The 21,986-nt window shown below is 34.3% G+C and overlaps 2 protein-coding genes across 2 annotated transcripts; one reads left to right on the plus strand and one right to left on the minus strand.

Annotated features, from left to right (window-relative positions):
- The first annotated feature begins 9,475 nt into the window (after positions 1-9,475).
- On the plus strand, positions 9,476-13,985 carry LOC122027247 (AP-1 complex subunit sigma-2-like). Its single transcript, XM_042586176.1, has 7 exons — positions 9,476-9,628; positions 11,582-11,668; positions 12,013-12,104; positions 12,202-12,310; positions 12,390-12,425; positions 12,561-12,647; positions 13,765-13,985. Exons 1-7 carry the CDS (start codon positions 9,626-9,628, stop codon positions 13,831-13,833), a joined length of 483 nt encoding a protein of 160 aa, XP_042442110.1. The 5' UTR covers positions 9,476-9,625; the 3' UTR covers positions 13,834-13,985.
- A 3,358-nt stretch (positions 13,986-17,343) lies between these two features.
- LOC122027257 (fatty-acid-binding protein 1-like) lies at positions 17,344-21,533 on the minus strand. Its single transcript, XM_042586185.1, has 4 exons — positions 21,097-21,533; positions 20,344-20,590; positions 19,440-19,531; positions 17,344-17,660 (listed from the first exon to the last, which is right to left on the minus strand). The coding sequence occupies exons 1-4, from the start codon at positions 21,458-21,460 to the stop codon at positions 17,521-17,523; spliced, it is 843 nt and encodes a 280-aa protein (XP_042442119.1). The 5' UTR covers positions 21,461-21,533; the 3' UTR covers positions 17,344-17,520.
- Between the last annotated feature and the right edge of the window lie 453 nt (positions 21,534-21,986).

A 21,986-nucleotide genomic window follows, 5' to 3' on the forward strand; every position in this document is an offset into this window, starting at 1 on the left:
TCTGTGTTCAAGATTGTTCAAGAATTCATTTATAGCCTTAGTTGAATTATAATTGTTTTATACAAACTTTCCACTACTTGTACAATTATTCAAAAGGTTGGAAGTCGATAATATTGTTTTCATACAAGTACCCAGAGGATAACTAGTCAACTAACAAGATACTAGTTGAATACCTAGTCTACGAATTTACTAACATAATATTTCTATTTCTAAGCCAATTAGTTGGGAAGTTTTATTTTTCGAGTCAAGTTGATTGGATTCCTTCGAGTTGATTTACATAGATTAAAATGTCCCCCTAGTCAATTTACAAGCCCCTTATGTTGTCCTAAGGCTCTAGATTTGAGTTGTTAGTGCAAAAAGACAAATCCATTTGCCCCCATCAATTCGTCCCATCACCATCATAAGAATGGTAAATCATAATAACTGATAGGTAATGTGGATGGGAGAGTGATCTAGATTTATTGGCAAAATGTGATACGCTCACCCTCAAGGCCTTCGCAAGTCTATCCCCAGGCCAACATAAAAAAGATAAATTATAGATAGCTACTAGCTTTGAGCAATTTCATAGCGCATGAGGGAGGACAGACACCCGATTACTAACAAAAATTCGACTCTCAGATCTCATAGTAGCAACATCATCATGCGTTAGTCAACTATCCATTCCAAGAATACTAGAGTAATCTAGACTTGAGTTGTTGCTAAGGTGGGAGAGAGAGAGAGTGAGCGCACACGCATGGAGGCAATTGGTGAGGAGAGGTTGATGCGAGCATGGGTTGGAAGGAGCAGAGGGAGGGAAGGGTTTTGCTACTTTGATCGATCATCCTTCTTGTGCCCATCTCATTGTGAAGGACTCCACCTATAACAAAAGATTAATTAAATGATAAAAATAAGGCAATGAATAAATTAAATGTTTATGTTTAGTGTTTAACTTGATAAGAATTTATTTATTTTCATTCAGTATATACAAGATCAAACTAAATGAAGAAACTTGAATAATTCATTAAATTATATGAATGTATTTAACTCATTAATATTCATGAAGAAAGATTGTGAATTGTTAATAAATAATATTAATGAATAATATTCGTAAATAAAAGTTGCCATTAACAAAGTCCATATCAAACTTATTAAACTGTCAAAACAAACAAAAACAATTAAAATATATCAAACACACTAACCAACCAACCAAACATAAAAATATAAAAGTTTAAAACAATCAAACAATTTAGAATTAAGAGCTCGATAATATATTTAAATGAGCCAAGCTTGAACTAAGTTCAAGTGTAAAAAAAAAAGAGTCAAACTTAAATAATAGTTTCAATGGCTTTGTTGATTTAGACTCGGTTTAGCTTAACTTAGTTATCTTATTTAACAAGTTTGAATAATTCAAATCTTGACTTGGCTTATTTATTACCCTAAGCAGAAAATCTAAGAAAAACTCTTTTTATCTATATTGTTGTTCTTGTCTGAGATTATCGGAGGATGAACCACTAGTAAGCTGATCTTTTTTGTTGATGAAGTCTTTAGATGACGAAAGGAGAACTAGTTGTTAAGAGAGTCCATGTAGCTTGAGGAAAAGAGGGTTAGAATGGAGGGCGAGGGATTGCCCTGGCTCAGTCATTCCACCACTCAAATAAGATCTCCGACAGGGGAAAAATTAAATGGAGAAGATGAACAGTAGCAGAGTGATATGTATGTATGTGCATGAGTGATTATATACCATAGCCCGCGGGAGTGGGTTCCTTTTATAGCGTTATTGGAGAAATAATATCTCTTTGCTCAGGCTTAGCCCTAGACTTGAAAGGGCCTGGTGCAAAAAAAAAAAAAAAAAATCTAAGAAAAGTTCATCTAAATGTAAGTGTTTAAACACGTACACTACTGTGTAGTATCGGTGGGCAAGGGCGACGATGCGACGATTGCAACGCTAGACGATGGCTATCGATGTGGATAAAGTTTGAGGGTGAGCAAAAGTAAATTTCGAAATATTAGGGTTTAGAGAAATAGATATAGAAAAAGATTCGTGAAGGAGGAACAAAATGTTTACACTCATGCGTATTTTTCTCTTATTTGGGAGACACTTTTATAAAAAAAAATAAAAGACATAATATTTTAGAATTTATAATTAGATTTTTTAAATTTTTTCAAATAGATACACAAATTATTTTATTAGCCTTAACTAGTGTGTATATATATATATAAATAATATTTTTTTATAAGGGCCCCACTAAAGGTGGGGTCTTGTCGTCATCCCCACCTTGATAGCCCCCAGGCCGACTCTGTCTTTGCTCATTAATTGGACATCGTGTCATAGTAGAGAAAACGTCACATCGTTATATTTCTGTCGTATCATATAGTCGCGTTATGTTAGTATCCCAAGATAGTTTTGATATGATCAATCAAATCAGGTTAGGTCCTATTGATTTTTAACCCCTGTGTTTAAGTGTGCAGGAACATAGGAGCACAGAAAGTCGAGTGAAAGACGCAGCTAGCGAGAAGGATGACACGGAAGAGAGTCAACGGGCTTGGTGCGTTTGAGGGACGAGGTGATGCGGAAGAGTACGTGGGCGGATGAGAAGGAGGCGCGCGACATTTCTAAGGGACGGGAAGACAGAGCGGAAGATTGCTCGAAGGCCGAAAGTTGGGTTTGGGTGAGCCTTATTCCGGATGGCTGAGATCACCCAAGCGAGCGAAGCCGGAGCGGGAGACCCAGACCAAGGCGAGTGGAAGACCGGGACCAAAAGTCAACAAGATGTTGACTTTCTTGGTCCGGGCGCCCGAACCAGGATGTTTATCCGGAACACATCAAACGTGATCCATTACAACTGGGATAAAGTTTATCCCCCTTCAGGCGCCTGGAACCCTTCCAAGCGTCCCGACCAGGACTATGAATACAGCTTAGTCCCAGAAACTTAGATATAACACTTGTAAATGATTTTTTTCTAGCTTTGTATTTTTAGTACTTCAACTGTTATAAAGAGGTTTCTCCACCTGAAGGAGAAATTAGTACGCTTTATACTTCCTTGAATTAATAACCTCCCCAGTTGTAACCAAGTAATTCGTTATGTCTCTTCCTTTTTTAAAGCAGTCTTATATATTTTATGCAAGTGTTAATTTTGTTAAAGTTATAAAAGCTCAAGGAAGGTTTAGTTTTATTTTTCAGGACTATCACCTCCTTCTAGTCAGCCGTCAGCGATCCCAGCAAGTGGTATTAGAGTCAGGACGCCTCAGAAGGACTAATCGTCAACTGAAGCAATGAGACGATGGCTGGTGCAAGCATTCATCCACCAAAGTTCAAGGGAGACTTCACACAATGGAAATGTCGGATGGAGTTATTTTTTAAAATAGATTTTGAGATTCTGTTAATCATGAAATATGATTTTGTAGCCCCCAAGGACCAACATGGAGTTGGAAAGGAAGAGTGCTTATGTACGTAGAAAGAACAAGTCGATTTCGTGGCGAATGGTAAAACAGAGATCCATCTGCTAAGCGTCCTTCCACCCCAGGAGGTCAATCGAATTGGCATCTATGACTTCGTTAAAGAGCTCTGGGAGAAGTTCCTGGAACTCTACGAAGGCACTTCGGAAGCAAAGTTAGCAAGGCGAGACATCCTCCGAACTTAGCTAACAAACCTGCGGATGAACAATAGAGAAAAGGTAGCGCAACTCCAAGCACGGATCAAAGATCTCATTACTCAGCTCAACAATCTTGTAGAATTGGTAATGAATCGAGATTCAATCTGGTATGCGCTCAACACCTTCCTAAGAACTCCAGAATGGTCATCCTTAGTAGATGCATACTACATCTCTAAGGACTTTGAGGTAAGTACACTAGAGAATTTATTTTCTACTTTTGAACTTCATGAAACTCGATGCGCAGATTCTAAAGAAATCAAAAAGTCGAACAACAATCTTGCCTTGAAAGTCAAGAAGGAAGATCTTGACTCCGAAGCGTCGATCGACGAAGATGAAGTGATGCTACTAGTAAGAAAGTTTAATAAATTTATTAAAACTAATAAATTTAAATCTCAGTCACGAAAGCATCATCGGAACAAAATGAAGGTCCAATGCTACAACTACAACGAAGAAAGGCACATCAAGGATGACTACCCAAAATTGAAGAACAAGGATAAGGAAAAGAACAAGAAGTCAGCTCGGCCCAAGCATAATCTAGAAGCAACATGGGATGAATCATCGTCCTCCGAATCCAAAATTGAAGCTTATGCCAGACTAGCCCTAATGGCAGACCATCAAAAGGAAGACGAAACCAACTCAGAGATGAGCATCAATGAAGGGGGAGGATCATCATAGGAAAGTTACGATGAAGGGGGAGCATCAGAATATGAGGTAATTTAGGTACGTGCCTTGTCTCCTGAAAAGTAATTTAAATTTATTAAGATTCTTTCCAAGAATTTAGTAAAACTAGAAAAAGAAAATATAGACTTAAAAAGATAATTAGCTAATGCATGCCTCTTATATTTGTTTGATAATTTAAAATTAGAAAACGATAAATCAAAAATACAAATCGAAAGTTTGAAAAATGAGCATGCATGTTTGAAAATGAATAACTTACAAAAACTAAAATTTAGAAAGTATGGAAAGCTAAGCTGGTATATTAGAAAACACGAGGGACAAATTAGAAAAGTTCCCAGAAGTTATGTACCTCTTAAATTTTTAATGAATCCAGTAGATAGAAACTTGTACTGGGTTCTAAAATTATATTTAAGTTAACTATTTTTTTGGACTTAAGACTTTTCAGAAAGAAGATTAAATATTTAAATTCTTTAAAAGACTTTGTCTAGAAGTGGTTGATGATCCAATAATTAAGAAAGTCTAGTGTCTCGCCATAGCCTAGAAGCTAATTACTGAATTTAATGTTTAATTGACTTATAGTGAAGTATTCAACTAATGCTTAAAATTTTTTTTGTTAAAAAATTAATTTTAAAAGAGTCTAATCATTAAAATTCATTTAATTTTTTTTTAACAATCTTTTGAAATTTTTTATGAACTAGCGATCAAAATGTAAATTTTTTAAAAAAGTTTTGCCAAAAAATTTATTATTTTTTTCCTTAAACTATTTTAGACCTTTCAAGTTATATGTTTAATATACCCCATTTTTAATGTGATCAAAAAGGGAAGTAGTAAAGATTAATTCTAGGAAGAGGGTAGTACTTAATTTTTGTACTTGCAATTTGGGTAACTTGCAATTTAGGTAGTACAATTTTAATTTTTAAATTTTGTACTTGCAATTTTTTTGCAAAAATTATAATTGCTATTTGTTTATGATTTTCCCTAACTTAACTTGGATTTGATCACATTAAAAAGGGGAAGATTGTTAGTACCCTAAGGTAGTTTTGATATGATCAACTAAGTCAGGTTAGGTTATGTTGGTTTTTAACCCCTGTGTCTAAGTGTGCAAGAACTTAGGAGCATAGGAAGTCGAGCGAAAGACGCAACTAGTAAGAAGGACGGCACAGAAGAGAGACGACGAGCTCGATGCATCTGATAGACAAGGTGCGCGAAAGAGTACGCGAGGGGACGAGAAGGAGGTGCTCGACGTTTCTGAGGGACGAGAAACCAGAGCGGAAGATTGCTCGAAGGCCAGAAGTTGGGTTCGGGTGAGCCCTATTCCGGATGGCCGAGATCACCCAAACTAGCGGAGCCAGAGTGGAAGACCCGGACCACGGTGAGCGGAATCGGAGCAGAAGACCGGGACCGAGAGTCAACAGGATGTTGACTTTCTTGGTTTGAGCGCTCGGACCAGAATGTTTATCCGAAACACGTCAAACGTGATCCGTTGCTACGGGGATAAAGTTTTATCCCCCTCCAGATGTTTGGAACCCTTTCAGGCGCCCCGACCAGAGTTATAAATATAGCCCTGATCCCAGAAGCTTAAATAAAACACTTGTAAATGATTTCTTTTGTCTAGCTTCGTATTTTTAGTACTTCAACTGCTGTAAAGAGGCTTCTCCGCCTAAAGAAGAAATTAGTGCGCTTTCTACTTTCTTAGATTAACAACCTCCCCAGTTGTAACCAAGTAATTCGTTGTGTCTCTTCCTTTTTTAAGCAACCTTATATATTTTATGCAGGTGTTAATTTTGTTAAAGTTATAAAAAGCTCAAGGAAGGTTTAGTTTTATTTTTTTCAAGACTATCATCTCCTTTTAGCCAGCCGCCAGCGATCCCAACACGCTACCCATATCCCATATTTGTATAATCATACTATTCCACGTGCCCTGATAGTCCATGTACCATCCCACGTGTTGTGTTAATTCAAGCACCAACACAAGCCCATATAATTAATTGGGCCAACGAACCTAGCCCACTAAGCGAAGGAGGATTGAGTTGGGGGAGTTGAGCCCCTGGAGTCGGGCAGACTAATTGGATGAATCAAAGGAGATGAGCTGACTGAGCGAAGCAGTGAGTTCAGGAAGTTGAGCCCCTAGAGTCGAACGGACCGACTGGAGGAATCGGGGAGTTGAACTAATTGAGCGGAGCAGGTTGTCGGGGGAGTTGAGCCATTGGAGCCAGGCAGACCAATTGGAGGAATTGGGTAGTTGAACTGACTGAGGGGAGCAAGTTATCGGGGGAGCTGAGCTCCCTGCAGTCGAGCAGGGCAACTGGAGAAATTGGCGAGTTGAACTGACTAAGCAGAGCAAGTTGTTGGAGGAGTTGAACCCCTGGAGTCGGACAGACCAACTGGAGGAATCTGGGAGTTAAACTTACTAATCATAGAAGGTTGTCGGGAGAGCTGAGCTCCTGGAGTTGAATGGGCCAACTAGAGGAATTAGAGAGTTTAATTGACTAAGTGAAGAAGGTTGTCAAGGAAGTTGAGCCCCTAGAGTTTATCTAAACTAAATGGTCACCCTTCTTGTCTTGGATAGCCCGACTGAGAGTGATCTGATTGGCCCATCCGGACTTTGACCTCCATCTCAGTAGGATTATTGACCTTTTTGGCACACGTGGAAACTCCTAATTTACACCTCATATCAATTGTTAAAGGGATACTCTTGATAAAGGACACTCTAGCATATGAAACTTCCACTAATGTGAAGTCCTAGGGAAAGGGCTATTATATACAATCTCATCTTGTATTATAAGAGATAATTTATGCAACTCAAATTCGTGACCTCTAAATCATACCGTAATAATTTTATCGCTGTGTCCCGACTCTCTTAAAAAGATGCTATTGATGCAATACTAAAATTGAATCATTGAACCACTCAGGAATTAGGAACACCTAGGAATTAAGAACGAAGCGAATGAAGTTAAGAAGGAAATAACCTCACATGAAAAAAAAAAAAAAATACACACACATAGAATAGTAAAATTAAAAATTATATTAATTCAAAGATGATTAAAATCTAGGTCTAGACTGTTTTTATATATCGATTCAATACCAAATATGAAAAGTAATACTCTAAATAAAAAAATGGCTAATTTAATGAGATTATAATTATTCTCTATTTACTGTAAAAACGAAAAATATTAATTTTTAAATAATAAAAATTAAATCTCTAATTATGAATTCATCAATATTTTTTTAATTTAATTTTATTTATTACAAATACGCGAATCTTAAATATATATTTTTTTGAAAATTTTCAATTCTTTTTCTTTTATGGCAGATGCTTTATGGCAGATGCATAAATCTTTAATTTTTTACTTTTGAAGATTTTAAATTTCTTTCCTTTTATTACGCATGAATCCGTGAATTTATTTTAATTTGTTTCTTCAAGATTATTTTATTTTCTACAATATTTATTTCTTATTTATTTACATTTACTTTTTTAAAAAAATTTATTAAATAGGAGCCCACTCATATCCCAAATATCTTTTTATACTTAGGTTGAGCAACTTGATACAGTTTATCTCTAGATCACTTTGAGATCGTTGACACAGTTGATTATCTATTTGAGTGATTATTTTTTATTAATTTTTGGGATTAATTTTTAATGGATGTAAAAATGTACTAGGACAAATGTTTCTGATGATTTATTCTGTTTTTAGAGCGTACGAAGAGCCCTAGAAGGGCCGACGACGATTTCATTTTTTTTTCCAATAGATTGACTATTTCAATTGTAAAATAGTTTTGGTCGAAGCTATTTCACTTTAGACTTTAGGCTAAAGTTATTTTAAAGTGTTGCAAAACTGACATTTATAATCTTAACGGTTCCACGACAGTTGCATACTATTAAGAAAGAGTAAACTAAGTAATCAAAATAAATTATCATATAAGAGGATATTTCTGTCGATTTCATAAAAATCAATTCACAATTATAAACGATCCTTCTCTATTTTATGATAATCATATCGGCTATTATAAATGATCAAATCGAGCGTTGTATGTCCATGTGATGAATAGACCACTTGCAAAAAAACCGCTATGATTACCATGTGCGGCATAAATGCACACTTAATTATGTCACAACCACTAATTCACTAAATTAAAGCTTTAATTAGCGTATAGAAATATAATAAATGAGAAGACATTCTTCATAATGGTCGGTTTATCTCAAAAAATAATAGTATGGTACCCAGGTGCTAAATTAAGTCAGAAATATCATCAAAATTTATAATTAAAAATAAATCAATTCAAGTCCCATAGATACGTGCGATGTAATAAAATATTTAAAAGAGTAATAAAAGAAATATAATTTAAATTTTAAATAAAATAAATATTTTAGAGATTGATTTTTTGAAAAATAATAATATTGTTTATGAGTAGAGATGCAAATGAACCAAATGGTTCGTGAGCTATTCGGAGCTTGGTTCGATAAAAAACTCGTTCGAGTTCATTCGTTTATCTTATTGAGCCGAGCTCGAGTTCGATTTCGAGCTCGACAGTTTTATCGAGCCAAGCTTGAGCTTAAGGGCATTCGGCTCATGAGTTCGCGAACATGTTCGTTTATAAACTTGCGAGCTTGGGCTCGAGCTCGGCTTGTTTAAAGGGCTCGAGCTCGGCTTGTTTAAAGGGCTCGAGGACATGTTCATTAATAGGCTTATGAACTTGGACTTAAGCTTGACTCGATTAAAGGGCTCGCGAATATATTTAATAATGTGTTGAGTTTGGAAGTTTAATATAGTGGTTTGGAATGTTCAATGATGTGTTGAATTTATATTATTTTAGTTATTATATTTGTTAAATATTTATTCAAATAGTTTTCGAACTCATTTAACAAGCCTCCAAACGAGATGTAAAATGAGTCTTACAAAAAATAAACTCTAAAATGAGTCCGAACACATTTAACGAGTTACAAGTCGAGCTTGAACTATTCATAAATTTAGTAATTCTAAAATAAACTGAGCTCGAATCTTATGATAAAAATTTGATTCGAATTCGAACAAACTCGAATCCAAATATAATTTAAATAAGCTGAACTCAAATATAATATTATCCGATTCAGTTCGACTCGTTTATCTCCTACTCATGACCGTAAATCATGCAAGTATTAGGGCGGATTGGTGCGGCCCAATCGGGCCGGGTCGGTCCGAAGGCGGGCGGCCTGATATACAACTCTAACTGCTGCTTGTACACTTTTTCGGCGGTGTCGGGATCTCACCATCCGAGTTCCAATCTCGTGGCGAGGCGAGAGAAAACGAAGCTCGGGGCAGCGATCCAGATCAATAATGGTTTGTTTCATTCTGATCTCTCAGAGTTCATGAATTTTTAATTTCCCCTGTTTCATGTTGTAGATCTTCTGTTATCCGCATTGAATGCTTTGGTTGTCTTTTTTTTTTTTTTTTTCTGTTGCTTCCTTGGCATTTCCTTGGGTTTTTTTTTTCTTTTTTTTTTCTTTGATCTCTCTTGGTTTCGGTGTCTTTACTGAGCATATTCGGAAGCAGCAGATCTGAAAGAATCTGAAAGTTCATTCTTCAAATATTAGCTATGTTTGCTTATGATGATACACTGCCGTTAAATCTTGAATCAAAGTTAGAAAAAAGTTATCGCGTGTTTAAGGAAACGAGTTTCGTTATGTTCTATGAGCACAGGTCGCTTAAGAACTAAGGTATGAAACGATGGAATGCTTTTCCCATTTTGCACTTTTTGCATTACCGTTGAAAGAATCGACACTAATTCTTTAACACTGGTGTTATTAACTGAATTTGTTATTATAAGAGATATGAAGTCATCTTTTTTGAGGTTGTTAGTTGTGCTACCTAGAGTCAGTTCTGACGGTCAATTCAGTACTCAGTGGATTGTTTTATAATAAGATCATCGTACGATTGATATACCAATTGCTAGAGAATCCGCAGCTTCTATTTCCCCGCTTCATGCAACTAAGAGGTTGTCCAAAGAGCATGTCGATTTCACTGAGCAAAATGTTTGACTTTGGGAAATCACAGGTTCATCCGAAGCTTTAGTAGAAATGTTATGGGATTGGGGCTGCCTCAAATGGCTTGCAGGGGTATTCTTCCTTTGTACCATGGTGTCAGGGGCTCAACCCCTGAATCCCTATATAGTGTATCAATCAAGCTTCACTTAACAATTTAGACACTTAACAATTGCGGCTTGAGGTCAGTTAGACAAGTGGAGCTTAGAAAGAAACTTAAATTGGTTTTATTACTTGTTATTTCCTATGTTGATCTTGATTAATGCACTATAAAGAGGCATGGAGGTTGAACTTTTTTTATCAGCTCGTTGGGGTGCAAGAGTCTTGACGTTGTTGGGAGTTCAAGGGCAACATCCAATGTTTTTCACCTTAGGCGACTCAACTTTGTGGCCTACCAAATGTATCAGGCTAATTTAACCTAGGGACATATTGACCCTATCAGGTGGCCTATTGACCTAATTTGGATACATGTTGACCATGTTAGATGTTTAGGTGTTCCCTTTTGCTTGCTTTTCATTCATTGGTGGTTAAGGCACTGTTTGGTAGAATATAATACAACATTTCTGTTCTGCATGTAGGGGTGTAATCGAGCCGAGCCGATCCGAACTCTTGGATGTTTGAGTTTGACTCGTTTATAATCGAGCCGAGTTCGAGCTTTATTTAACGAATATATTCATGGCACACGAGCTTATTCGAACTTTTATCGAGCCTAAACGAGCTTAATAAATATAAATTATAAATCTAAATATTCATTAAAAATTAAATTATATATTTTTAAAAAATTATAATATTCTTGTTAAAATTTATAATTTTATTTTAATAAATAAATTTAATATATTTATCTATGTTTTTCATAAGTAGAGTGTAAAATCTATAAATTCAATATCAAACTATTATTTTTTTATTTAAAAATTGATTTATGAGCTTAACGAACATGTTCACGAGCTAACGAGCCGAATATTGTGAAGCTTGAGCTTGGTTTGTTTATCTTAACGAACCTCATTAAACGAGCTCAAACGAACTTTTATCGAATCGAGCTTCGAATAGCTCACGAGCGGCTTGACTTATTTACACCCCTATCTGCATGTAGTATTATCATAGTGGAAAATCTTCTACATTAGTTACAGTTTATGGATGAGTAATGGAATTTTAGTTGTTCACAAGGATGGACAGGGTTTCTAGATATGATACTTCTTAAGTGACCTGCATCAATTAACCATTTATGACTTACTATTAAATTTTTGTGTTTCAGATCCATTTTGTAATTCTAATTAGTCGACAAGGGAAGGTGAGATTGACAAAATGGTATTCTCCATACCAACAGAAAGAACGAGCCACGGTAATGCTATCTACATAAGCCTTAGCATTATCTGATATATTTTTTTCAGAAAAACTCTTAAGCATGATATCATTGCATATGTAGCTGACTTGCTTTGAAGTCTATATTTTTGGGTCAGTTCTTTCTTCCTAAAAGTATTAAACGGTTTGCACATGAAAAGTAGAGGATCACATGTTGATTTGTGGAATTCTTTGAACTTTTGGAGTTTTTACTTAGATTAGGTATCTGCTATCATGTCCCAGAACCAATGCATAAATTACTTAGTAAAACAAACTAATGATTTTTTAGGATTATGTAGATCTGTGCTAATTTATGTATTTATTTTCACATATTAATTTATTAAGGCTATCCGGGAGCTTAGCAGCCTTATTCTTACACGAGGACCAAAACTTTGCAATTTTGTTGAGTGGAAGGGATACAAAGCTGTGTATCGAAGGTATGTTAGCTTTGTTGTCACTGTGGTGATTTCCTTACTAATTTCTTCCTCATTTTATTAATCAAGGTAGCAATATTGTTGATCAATCATTGAACAGGTATGCTAGCCTATACTTCTGTATGTGTGTCGATCAAGATGACAACGAACTTGAAATCCTTGAGATAATTCATCATTTTGTCGAGATATTAGATCGTTACTTCGGCAGTGTGAGTTATACAGAAGTGTCTTTCTTAATGCTCTACTCACATTTAGCTTACACTTCTTTTGCCTCTTTTATCCTGTCAGGTGTGTGAACTTGATTTGATCTTTAATTTCCACAAGGTATCACTGTTTTATTATTATTATTATTATTATTATTATTATTATTATTATTATTATTATTATTATTATCATTTTGTAATTCACATGGAACTCTGTAGATTCTTCCCTTTCTTGCCTGAACAAAGAAATTTACAGGCATATTACATTTTGGATGAGATTTTGATTGCCGGTGAGCTTCAAGAATCAAGCAAGAAAATTGTTGCTCGACTTATAGCTGCTCAGGTAACTGTAACTGATATAGTGTTTGAGCTACTTTCCCTTTCATCTTTAAACTTAATGTGCTAGGCACATTCAATTTCCCAGATGCATTGATAACCCACATATACCCTGCTGTTATGCTATATAGGTGAGATCAGCTATGCTGCTAGATTGGGGGAAGTGGGCTATCAATAGCAAGTAGGTAAGATGAATGAGTGAAATGAGGGTACACAAGCAGATTCAGGGATGTAGAGCTAGGAAGACAGCCTGAAGGTGAGCAATAAGGAGTTGGGTGAGTGGGCAATCTAATCCCCTCGTGGGGACGAAGCATATCCAAAGGGTATCATGTTTGTATTGCCTGTTCTCCTATCTTTCTGTCTCGCCTCACCTTCTTTCTCTGTTAGTCTAGAATGCAGTAGAAGCAACATGACCATTAATCATACACATGGAAAGCAGTTCTCTGATCCAATGCCGAGACTGTGATCTCTATAATGGCTAATCTAGTGCTCCAGGAGGATTGAATTCCTCTTGAGAGGGAATGAGATGTTTTCATTGAAACATATCTCATTACTGCTTGATTATAGTCTAAGCTTGGAAATCTTCTATGGAATCAAGGACTCTAATTCGCTTGGTTTCTTCCTAACCCTCACTCTTATTCCTGTTCCATTCCATCCTCCCATCCCTTGTCTTCACCTCCTCATCTGTTCTGCCTCGGCTTGACCTTGTTTTTTCCTGTTGAGGGGATGAGGTCACAGGTTGACAAGAAATAAACATTTCCACCAAGTTAGCTTGTGTAGAAGTAGGGCAAGCTTGTTACATCTTGAAATGAATTGTGACAATTGTTTGGGATGAGAACACCCTTCCAATACACAGGTGTTATGTGCACCCACTTATTTGTTTGGGTCTATGGACATCAAGCATCTCTAGTTTTAACAAATTCTTTCTTGCTCATCATGAAGTATGGCAAAGTGCGACAGCTGATTTCATCCCAGAATTACTAATAATCGCATTTGTCTGTGTGAGACTCATACTATTACAGGCAGACATCTTTACTTTACACATCCTGCATTCATGCATGTTCATTGGAAAAAAGGAAAAAAGTTACATTGATTGCAGAGGAATATAAATCTGGTTCTTTCAGGACACAATGGTGGAAACAGCAAAGGCGGAAGCTGGTTCAGTCAGCAATATGATTGCACAGACAATGTGATCAAGGTGCCCAGTGGGGAAGTGGTGATATCTTTCTACTCAGACCTTTGTTAATGTTTCATTCCATTTATGACGTCATTCATAGCATTATTCCTTTGATAATGACTTGTTGCTTCTATGCTTTCATTTTATGCAAATATTCTTGTTCCTTTTCGTAGTACTTACTACTGTGATTATTATGATTTATGACAACGTAATAACTGGGAATTCACGAATAGCCAATTATTTAGGGTCCAATTACTTAGAAAGGAGAGAAACGATTACAAAATTACATACACGGAGCTCTATTATTTATGCACATTGTTTTGTTACTTCTTTCTCTTAAAATTCACGTACCTGATTATGTTAATAATTGAAGTTGGTTCAATTCATATGTGTGTGCGCGTCTATATATATATATATATATATATATATATATATATATATATATATATATATATATATATATATATATATATAATCCATTTTAAGTTGGAATGCATGGCAACCTAGGGGTGTCAATTTTTGACCCGACACGAAAACACGACCCGAACCGAACACGAAAAAATCATGTTAGGGTTGGGTAGTTTCGGGTTCGGGTCGAAATCAGATCGACCCAATTAATAAACAGGTCGGGTTCGGGTCAACCTGAAATGACCCAATTATAATCCGCGAACCCGTTTATAATTATAAATTTAAACTAAAATTACAAATTTAAAAAAGTTAAAAACCCTAAACATAGATATGTGCTATTGATTGCAATGTTGCTATGATTTATCATTTATGATATGGATTTTCAATTTATGTAGATAAATGTTATTTTTAATTTTTAATTTAATATGCAAAATTTCTTTATTAATTCAGGTCATGTTCGGGTCAAATGGGTCAAACGGGTCAAATGGGTCAAACGGGTTAAACAGGTCAAACGGGTTAAACGGGTCAAACGGGTCGGGTTCGGGTCAAGTGAAAATAAACAGATCAGGTTCAGGTTGAATAGTTTGACCCGAATTCATAATCAGGTCGGATTCAGATTGTCATTTTCCAATCTGCCAACTTGCCAATCCGAATCCGTCAACCCGAACCCGAACCGAATTACTACCCCTGTGGCAACCTATGGATCTGAGTCCCCATTTTTCGTGTATTCATGTATGCTCAACTTGTTTTAAGTTGAATTTAAGTTTTAGATCTAGGTTGCTTGATGTTTGGGTATCAAGTCAGCGACGTATGCATTCAATTACTTATTTATCATTCGAATTGAGTATTTAAATGAGTTTTGAGTAGGGGTATTCAATTTGATTCGAGCTCGGCTAGTCTATTAAACCCTTTGTATCCAAAATTGATTATTGCATTTATATGGTTTCAATAGACTTGTGGTATGTTTTACAGTTCTAAACTCGTGTATGTTGTATCATTGTTCTTGTGTTGTGGGTAATTTGGGTAATCATTTTTAATGATAATTAGTACAAGCATCTCCAATTTAGCGAGGGTGCCAATTCACTTTGTTAGTAAAAGCTTTAAAAATTTTTGTTAAGGTTTCAATTCACTATGTTGTATCACTTTGTTATCAAAGGGCACTCGAAGCCCTGAAATTCTACGATTTTAATTTTTCTAAAGAGCGCATTTAATTTCAAAACACTCTTTCCATCTTTCAATTCTAAATTATAGTAAAAAATTGATTTTCTTTATTTAAATAATTGAACTGAATCCAGAAAAAAAATAATTATTTTATCAAAGATTCTTATCTAAGAGTCATTGTTGATTTTAAAAAAAAAATGCTTTTTTTTTAAATAAGTCATTAAACTATGATGCTCTCTTAAATTTATCCATATTTTTTAAAAATATTTAGATGTTTAATTAAAAAATTTAAAATACAAAAGAAGGTTAATAAAAAATTAAAAAACATTCATTAAAAAATAAAAATTTAAAACTATTTTTTTATTAGTTTAATAATTAAGGAAAATTAAATTAAATAATTAAAAATTAAATAATATTTTAGTACAGTTTTAATTAAAATATTATTAATTTTTATTGACTTTTTCAAAACATCATCATTTTAATATTAATTTTTTTAAAATATCACTTTAAGATTTAGGATATAGAATATATTAAGATATTTTAATTGATTGATCCACTAATTGGTCTACAAAATAGTGACTCAAAAACTTCGCATGGCTGTCTCATTTGTTTGTATGGTGCAGAGAGGCTATTTTAGAATTTGGAAAAATTTTGATGCTTCAATAACAAAAGTCTACAGCCTTGGTATAAGGGCGACCCACCTGTTTACAATAAATAAATTCGACTAAGTTTTTTCTTTGAAATTGTAATTATTTTATATTACTGAAAATCATGTGAAAGTGATAGTGTAAATTACATTTCATGGAGAATATTTATTGAAGTTGTAATGCATGCGATTAGAGGTATAATCAAGTCGAGTCGAATTTTTGAATATTTGAATTTGATTTATTTATAATCAAACTGAGCTTGAGCTTTATTTAACAAATATTTTCATGGCTCACGAGCTTATTCGAATTTTTATCAGGTTTAAATAAATTTAATAAATATAAATTATAAATTTAAATATTCATTAAAAGTTAAATTATATATTTAGAGAAAATTTTAATATTTTTATTAAAATTTATAATTTTATTTTTATAAATAAATTTAATAAATTTATATATTTTTTATAAGTAGAGTGTAAAATTTATAAATTTAATATTAAAATTATTATTTTTTATTTAAAAATTTATTCATGAATTTATTAATGAATATGAGTATTGTGAGATTTGAATTTGATTTATCTATCGAGACTCAGTTCAAATGAATTCTTATGGAATTAAATTTCGAATATCTCAAAAACAGCTTAATTTATTTACACCTTTCCAGGTGATGGGCGAGAAAGTTATATCATGCAACTTTCATCCAATAGTGCGACAATTTAGCTAAAGACTTCACTAATATGTAGACTTTCTAGTAAAGTAAATTATATTAAAAAAATTAATAAAGGAGAGAATTACTAAACATTCGGACATTAAAAAAAAATTATTAACTAAAAAATAGACAAAGTAAATGTGACAAAAAAAATGATATTATATTTTTAGACTAGAAATTTCCACTAGCATAAATAATCTAAAGTCAAAATAAATTTGAAATGTTCTATTAGCATAAATAATCGATCTTTAAGAGTATAAATTAATAAGAAAACAGTCTTAACAAAGCGTTCACATTAAATAGCTTTTCCCACAGTGTTGATTGTATTTTCAATGAAAATATTTTTAAAAGAATTTTACTAAAATAATTTACACTGCATGTCCTCTAAGAAGTTCTTAATATATATAGGTATATATATATTAGAGATTGAATGAAAAATAATATTCGTACTTAAAAAAATACAAATATATAAAAGAATATTTGTTCCAGGAACAGAAAAAGCAATTAGTTGTAATTACTATTCCAAATTAATTTTTACAATTAAGTATAAGAATATTTACTCCATAAAACTCACAAGGAATTAACTAGTGAACCAATTGCACCATTAATCATTCGAATTGATAGACACTTTTAAAGAAAGATCTGAAACATGTTCAGTTGGTTTAGGATCTGGTACATCACTTTTTTTGTGCAAATAAGGCTACAGACAATTTCTAAGAGAACAGCCATGTGATTGATATAATTATTTGTTGAGTCAATTGATTTGAAGCCAATAATGAAATCACTCAAAGAGGATAGAAGCCAGACCAGATCGGATATCTTCTTTAGCTTGGCTGTCAAAGGGATCGTCGCCAAAGTAGAGGTCCAACACCGACTTACAAAGCAGCTTACTTTGGATCTTCCCCACATCCTGTCCATCAACTAAGGAAAACAAAAGTACAATCAGGGCAAAGAAATAAAAGTAGATAAGTTCGTTAAAAGATCTATATTTTAGAATTCTCTTCGGGAAACTCATAAATTTAACGGCTAAAAACTAGTTGTAGATCCTGATTGTTCATATACTCAGGATCCGTATAGGTTAGATCAGTTTGGATCTTAAGTGTGTCAGAACCTAGAGACTAGATCACAAACAGGACTACCATGTATGCTACAATGTTACAAGTAAGGTAGTGAGAGTTTAGAAGAATTTGTTTAAATATGAGTATCAACATATCTAAAATCACATGAAAAATAATATAGTATCAGTATTGTTTCCTTTCAAAAAAATTACAAAAGGAAACTAGTAGGCTTGCAGCAGAAATCTTAGATCATAATCATCATCATCAATTTGTGTTAGTCACGAAGAGAATACTTTTCCTTTAAATTTTCTTTCCCACATACAGGCAATCTGAAATTTCTCACTTTTTTTTTCCTCCTCATTTTCATACCTTAGTATTATACTAAAGAGAAAGGAAAATAAAAAAGAAATAAGGTGATATCAATATTTTTTTAAATGATACTTTCCCTTTGTTTCCTTTGATAGAAATAAGGGAGGGAAGCAACAGGCAGAACCCTCACTTTTGCATGCAATGACTCAAATCTAAACTTCAAAAAATTAGATTTTTTTTTTTTCAAATCCATTTTTAATTAAATGAGTTTTCCTCCCTTTGTTCCTACCCCCAAAAAATGTTGCATGGAAATATTTTATAATTTTTTTATACTCCTACCTTTTTTGCTCTTTAACTCCTTTCCATTGTAGGTAAATGACAATTAATCAAAACAAGAGCTTAAGAAAGTTTGTATGCGTAAAAGGATCTGGCCAGTGACCCAAAATCTAGTCAGGACCAGCAACCAACCCTTTAGTAAAAGCAAAAGAGCTGATAGCCAGTTTAAAACTAGTACCATGGCCAAATAAGGAAGAATCAACCTATTGCACGCCAGTTGGTACAGAACAACCTATTGATCTAATCAAATTCTTTTTAAGAATCAGTCACTGGGTGTCTGTATGGTGTACAATAGTCAAAAACGATCAAGTCCAGACCTGGTCAAATCCTGTCAAAGGCCAGTCAGTGCATGTGCGGGTCAAGAACAGAACCAGTCATTAGCAAATTGATCGTATGCTCGACCATTTTGTGTATTTACATAACCAATGCACATACAGCTCATTAATTGTATACTCATCAGCCCAGAAATTCAACTTATTAGCCAACATAATAGGATTTGGATTTGACCAACTGAAGCAGATCTTCAGGTACAAGATTTGCTAGAAGGCCAGGAAGGCCGGGTACTCGTACAAAAATACCTTCACAAAAGGTTTTGAATTTTTGAATTTCCTAGGGAAAGCTGAATGTTCAGAAATTTCCTAGGTAAAACTTAATAGAATGAAGATGTTAGATATTGGCACTGGGAAGCTGAACAAACTTTGGCAGAATGTTGGATATTGACACTGTTTCATAGGTTTGTCAGAAGTTGCGAAAATGCACATCAATTTCTTTAAGCCGTACCAAACAGTTTCAAAATTATAGACAAAAAGCAACTTCCAGATTTTGTTTCTAAACTTAGAATTCTATAACTGTGAAAAAATTGTTCCTTCACTAACTATGCGTCTAATAACATATGAGCAAATAGAATTTTAAACAGCTCATTCAAAACAGAAGTTGGATTCGCTCTTGCTAAAGAAAAAGGTCAACACTAATGAATGAACAAAATAAATTGTCGTACTTTTTATTTGAAGCACATAACCTTGTTCCCTTGAAAGATCAATTACCGAACCCTTGGGAAGCTTGTATTCATCTTTGAATAAAGAAGTAAAGCTGCAAAACAGTTAGCCTTTCATTATGTATTGAGAGATCAAAGCAACATATTTAAGCTAGTTTAAAAAACACCAAATAACACTCTCGTTTATATTCTAAACTAATGTGTTAAAAGGAGAAAATAAAAAGAAACTCACAGGCCAATTTTAATAATTTTTGGATGCTAGATATATATCTGATTCTGGATGTATGCAAGAATAAGCATGCAAATTGCACCATTAGGACAGCGAAAGCTAGAGAAGCTGATATCCAGAACAGAAATTATGAAAGAACATAGTTCAAGAATATTCCAATACGATATTACTTCCAAAATTATTTTGGAAAGTCCAACATTATTAGTAATAGTACATCGAGTTTTATCCACTATGATTCTCTGATTCTATCACTTAACCAAACAAATCCTAACAGTTTTTTTGGATTCTCTAGAATGGGCATTATAAGAATTAGGACAACCAATATGAACGTTCATAGAAGTATAAACAAGTTGAAAATGGGACTATAACTTTGATATGATATCCACTTAATGCAATCTATTGAATATGCTTTTATGTTATCCCCAGTCTCCAAATCTTAAGCATCAGATTAAAGCTATCAATTTCATGATTTCAATTGCAATGAATTTCTAAATCAGTGGTCATCCATTTATTTTCTTTAGATCATGAAAGTGCTTCTCGTTCGGGTCATGAATAAATAACCAAAAGGGTAATCAAGATCATCTAGAAGGATATTTAGATATAATCCATACTCATCTTTCATACCAAAATGCATAATGTCGAGCATATATCTAACTGGAGGTGCAGCAGGAATACTACCTTTGAAGCAATTCTTTGTTTTCTGATCCACTAAACTTTTGAAGCCTGCTTCCTACACTTTTTTCAAATGCATTCCGCACTGAACCTATGCTTAGTCTGCTATAAACTATTTGAAGCCTAACTGTCAAGCGTAAATCCTGGTCCAATACATCTTCAATGAACTCTTTATTTTCCTTCAATTCAGTTGCTGCAACGTTGCCATATTTCTGACTCAATCTTTTTATATCACTGTCATCAGCATAAACACCTGCAGGAGTCAAGAAAATATTCATGGATAACTATGTAAGGTCAATGAATGAGTCAGTAGCAAGATTTGCAACCAGAACTTTGTCATATTCCTGTCTCAATCATTTTATACTTAATCAGACAACATTCTTTGCAATTTGAACTGACTCGACCATGAAAAAAAATGTCAATGAAGTCAAAAAACCAATCAGAAGAAACTATTCTGGTTAAAAAAATTTTGTGGATGAAGTTTAAATTGATTGTCAATTCTTTTATAATAATAGTACAAATAATAGATCACTTGGAAGCCAAATGATGCTATCCGATGAAAAATGATTGAAAAATATAAGTAATTTGAAAAACAAATACAGTTGAAGATAAGATTTGAATCAAGAATGGAAGTTAATCTTTCTCATAGCATAAACAACTACGATATGGAGATAAAGAACTAAGAGAACTAGGCATTGCCAGCACAATATGTGATTCTATCTACATTCCCGAATAAAACACCAACAATAAGGAAATTACCAAAGGCGTAGACATTGATGCTCTTGATCCCCAAGACGATCGTCTTCCGCAGCCCGATCCCAGTGAGGCGCCGGCCGCCGTCCAAAGACGTGGGGAACGACGCGCCCGTACTCGGCTCCACGGAGGTATCCGCGGGAGGAGCATCGACGAGGGACACGGAGGCCCAAATGGGGGTAGGTCGGACAAACGGACGACGGTAGGGTTCGGAAGGGTCTGCGGCCGATCTACGGCAGACATTGACTGCGAACCCAACTCCGGCGCCGGCAGTGGCGGCGGCGGCAACGAGGAGGAACGAGGAGGGTTTCGGCCATCGACTCGGATTCGGGAGCTGAGGCAGCGAGAACGGAAAGCGAAGGGAGCCCATGGCAGCGCTGCTCTGCTATGCTCCGTTTCAGTGTGCGTAGCAAACGAGGCAGGAGAGAGGACAAGAACGACTTCGTTGTTATCGATCACAGCGTTAAAATAGGGACACTACTTTACATTTACACCCTTGTATATATTTCTTCACAGAAAGGACCTTATTAATATGATCATAATTTTTGCATCGGGTAAAATATCCGTTGATAGGGCTGTCAATTGTTCAGTCTTATTTGATAAGAACTGAGCCAACAAAGTGGAGGACGGTTGAATTGGTTATTCAAGTTTAATTAAGTTTCTTTTTTATAAGCTTAATAAATATTTTACATTTTTAAAATTTATTTGGTAATTAGTTAGCTCGATATTGTAATTTTATTTGTTCATTTTCAAAAATATTTATTTATTTGTAACTTATATTAAAAAAAATTATCAACCAACATAATTCACAAATTCATTAATATTGTCATAAATAAGTACATACCCAAGATAATAGTACAGTGTTAAATATTTTCTATTTACTTCAATGATATTTT

Source organism: Zingiber officinale, chromosome 1A (genome assembly GCF_018446385.1).
Source record: "Zingiber officinale cultivar Zhangliang chromosome 1A, Zo_v1.1, whole genome shotgun sequence".
Taxonomy (NCBI): domain Eukaryota; kingdom Viridiplantae; phylum Streptophyta; class Magnoliopsida; order Zingiberales; family Zingiberaceae; genus Zingiber; species Zingiber officinale.

What these genes read in the sequence shown, in the direction of transcription:
- LOC122027247 (XM_042586176.1), top strand. An exon ending in AACAGAAAGAACGAGCCACG is followed by an intron (nt 11,669 to 12,012) that starts GTAATGCTATCT and finishes TAATTTATTAAG; the next exon opens with GCTATCCGGGAGCTTAGCAG. An exon ending in TACAAAGCTGTGTATCGAAG is followed by an intron (nt 12,105 to 12,201) that starts GTATGTTAGCTT and finishes ATCATTGAACAG; the next exon opens with GTATGCTAGCCTATACTTCT.
- LOC122027257 (XM_042586185.1), bottom strand. Translation starts at nt 21,460, where the DNA reads ATGGGCTCCCTTCGCTTTCCGTTCTCGCTGCCTCAGCTCCCGAATCCG. An exon ending in CATCAATGTCTACGCCTTTG is followed by an intron (nt 20,591 to 21,096) that starts GTAATTTCCTTA and finishes TGACTCCTGCAG; the next exon opens with GTGTTTATGCTGATGACAGT. An exon ending in AACAAAGAATTGCTTCAAAG is followed by an intron (nt 19,532 to 20,343) that starts GTAGTATTCCTG and finishes ACTGTTTTGCAG; the next exon opens with CTTTACTTCTTTATTCAAAG.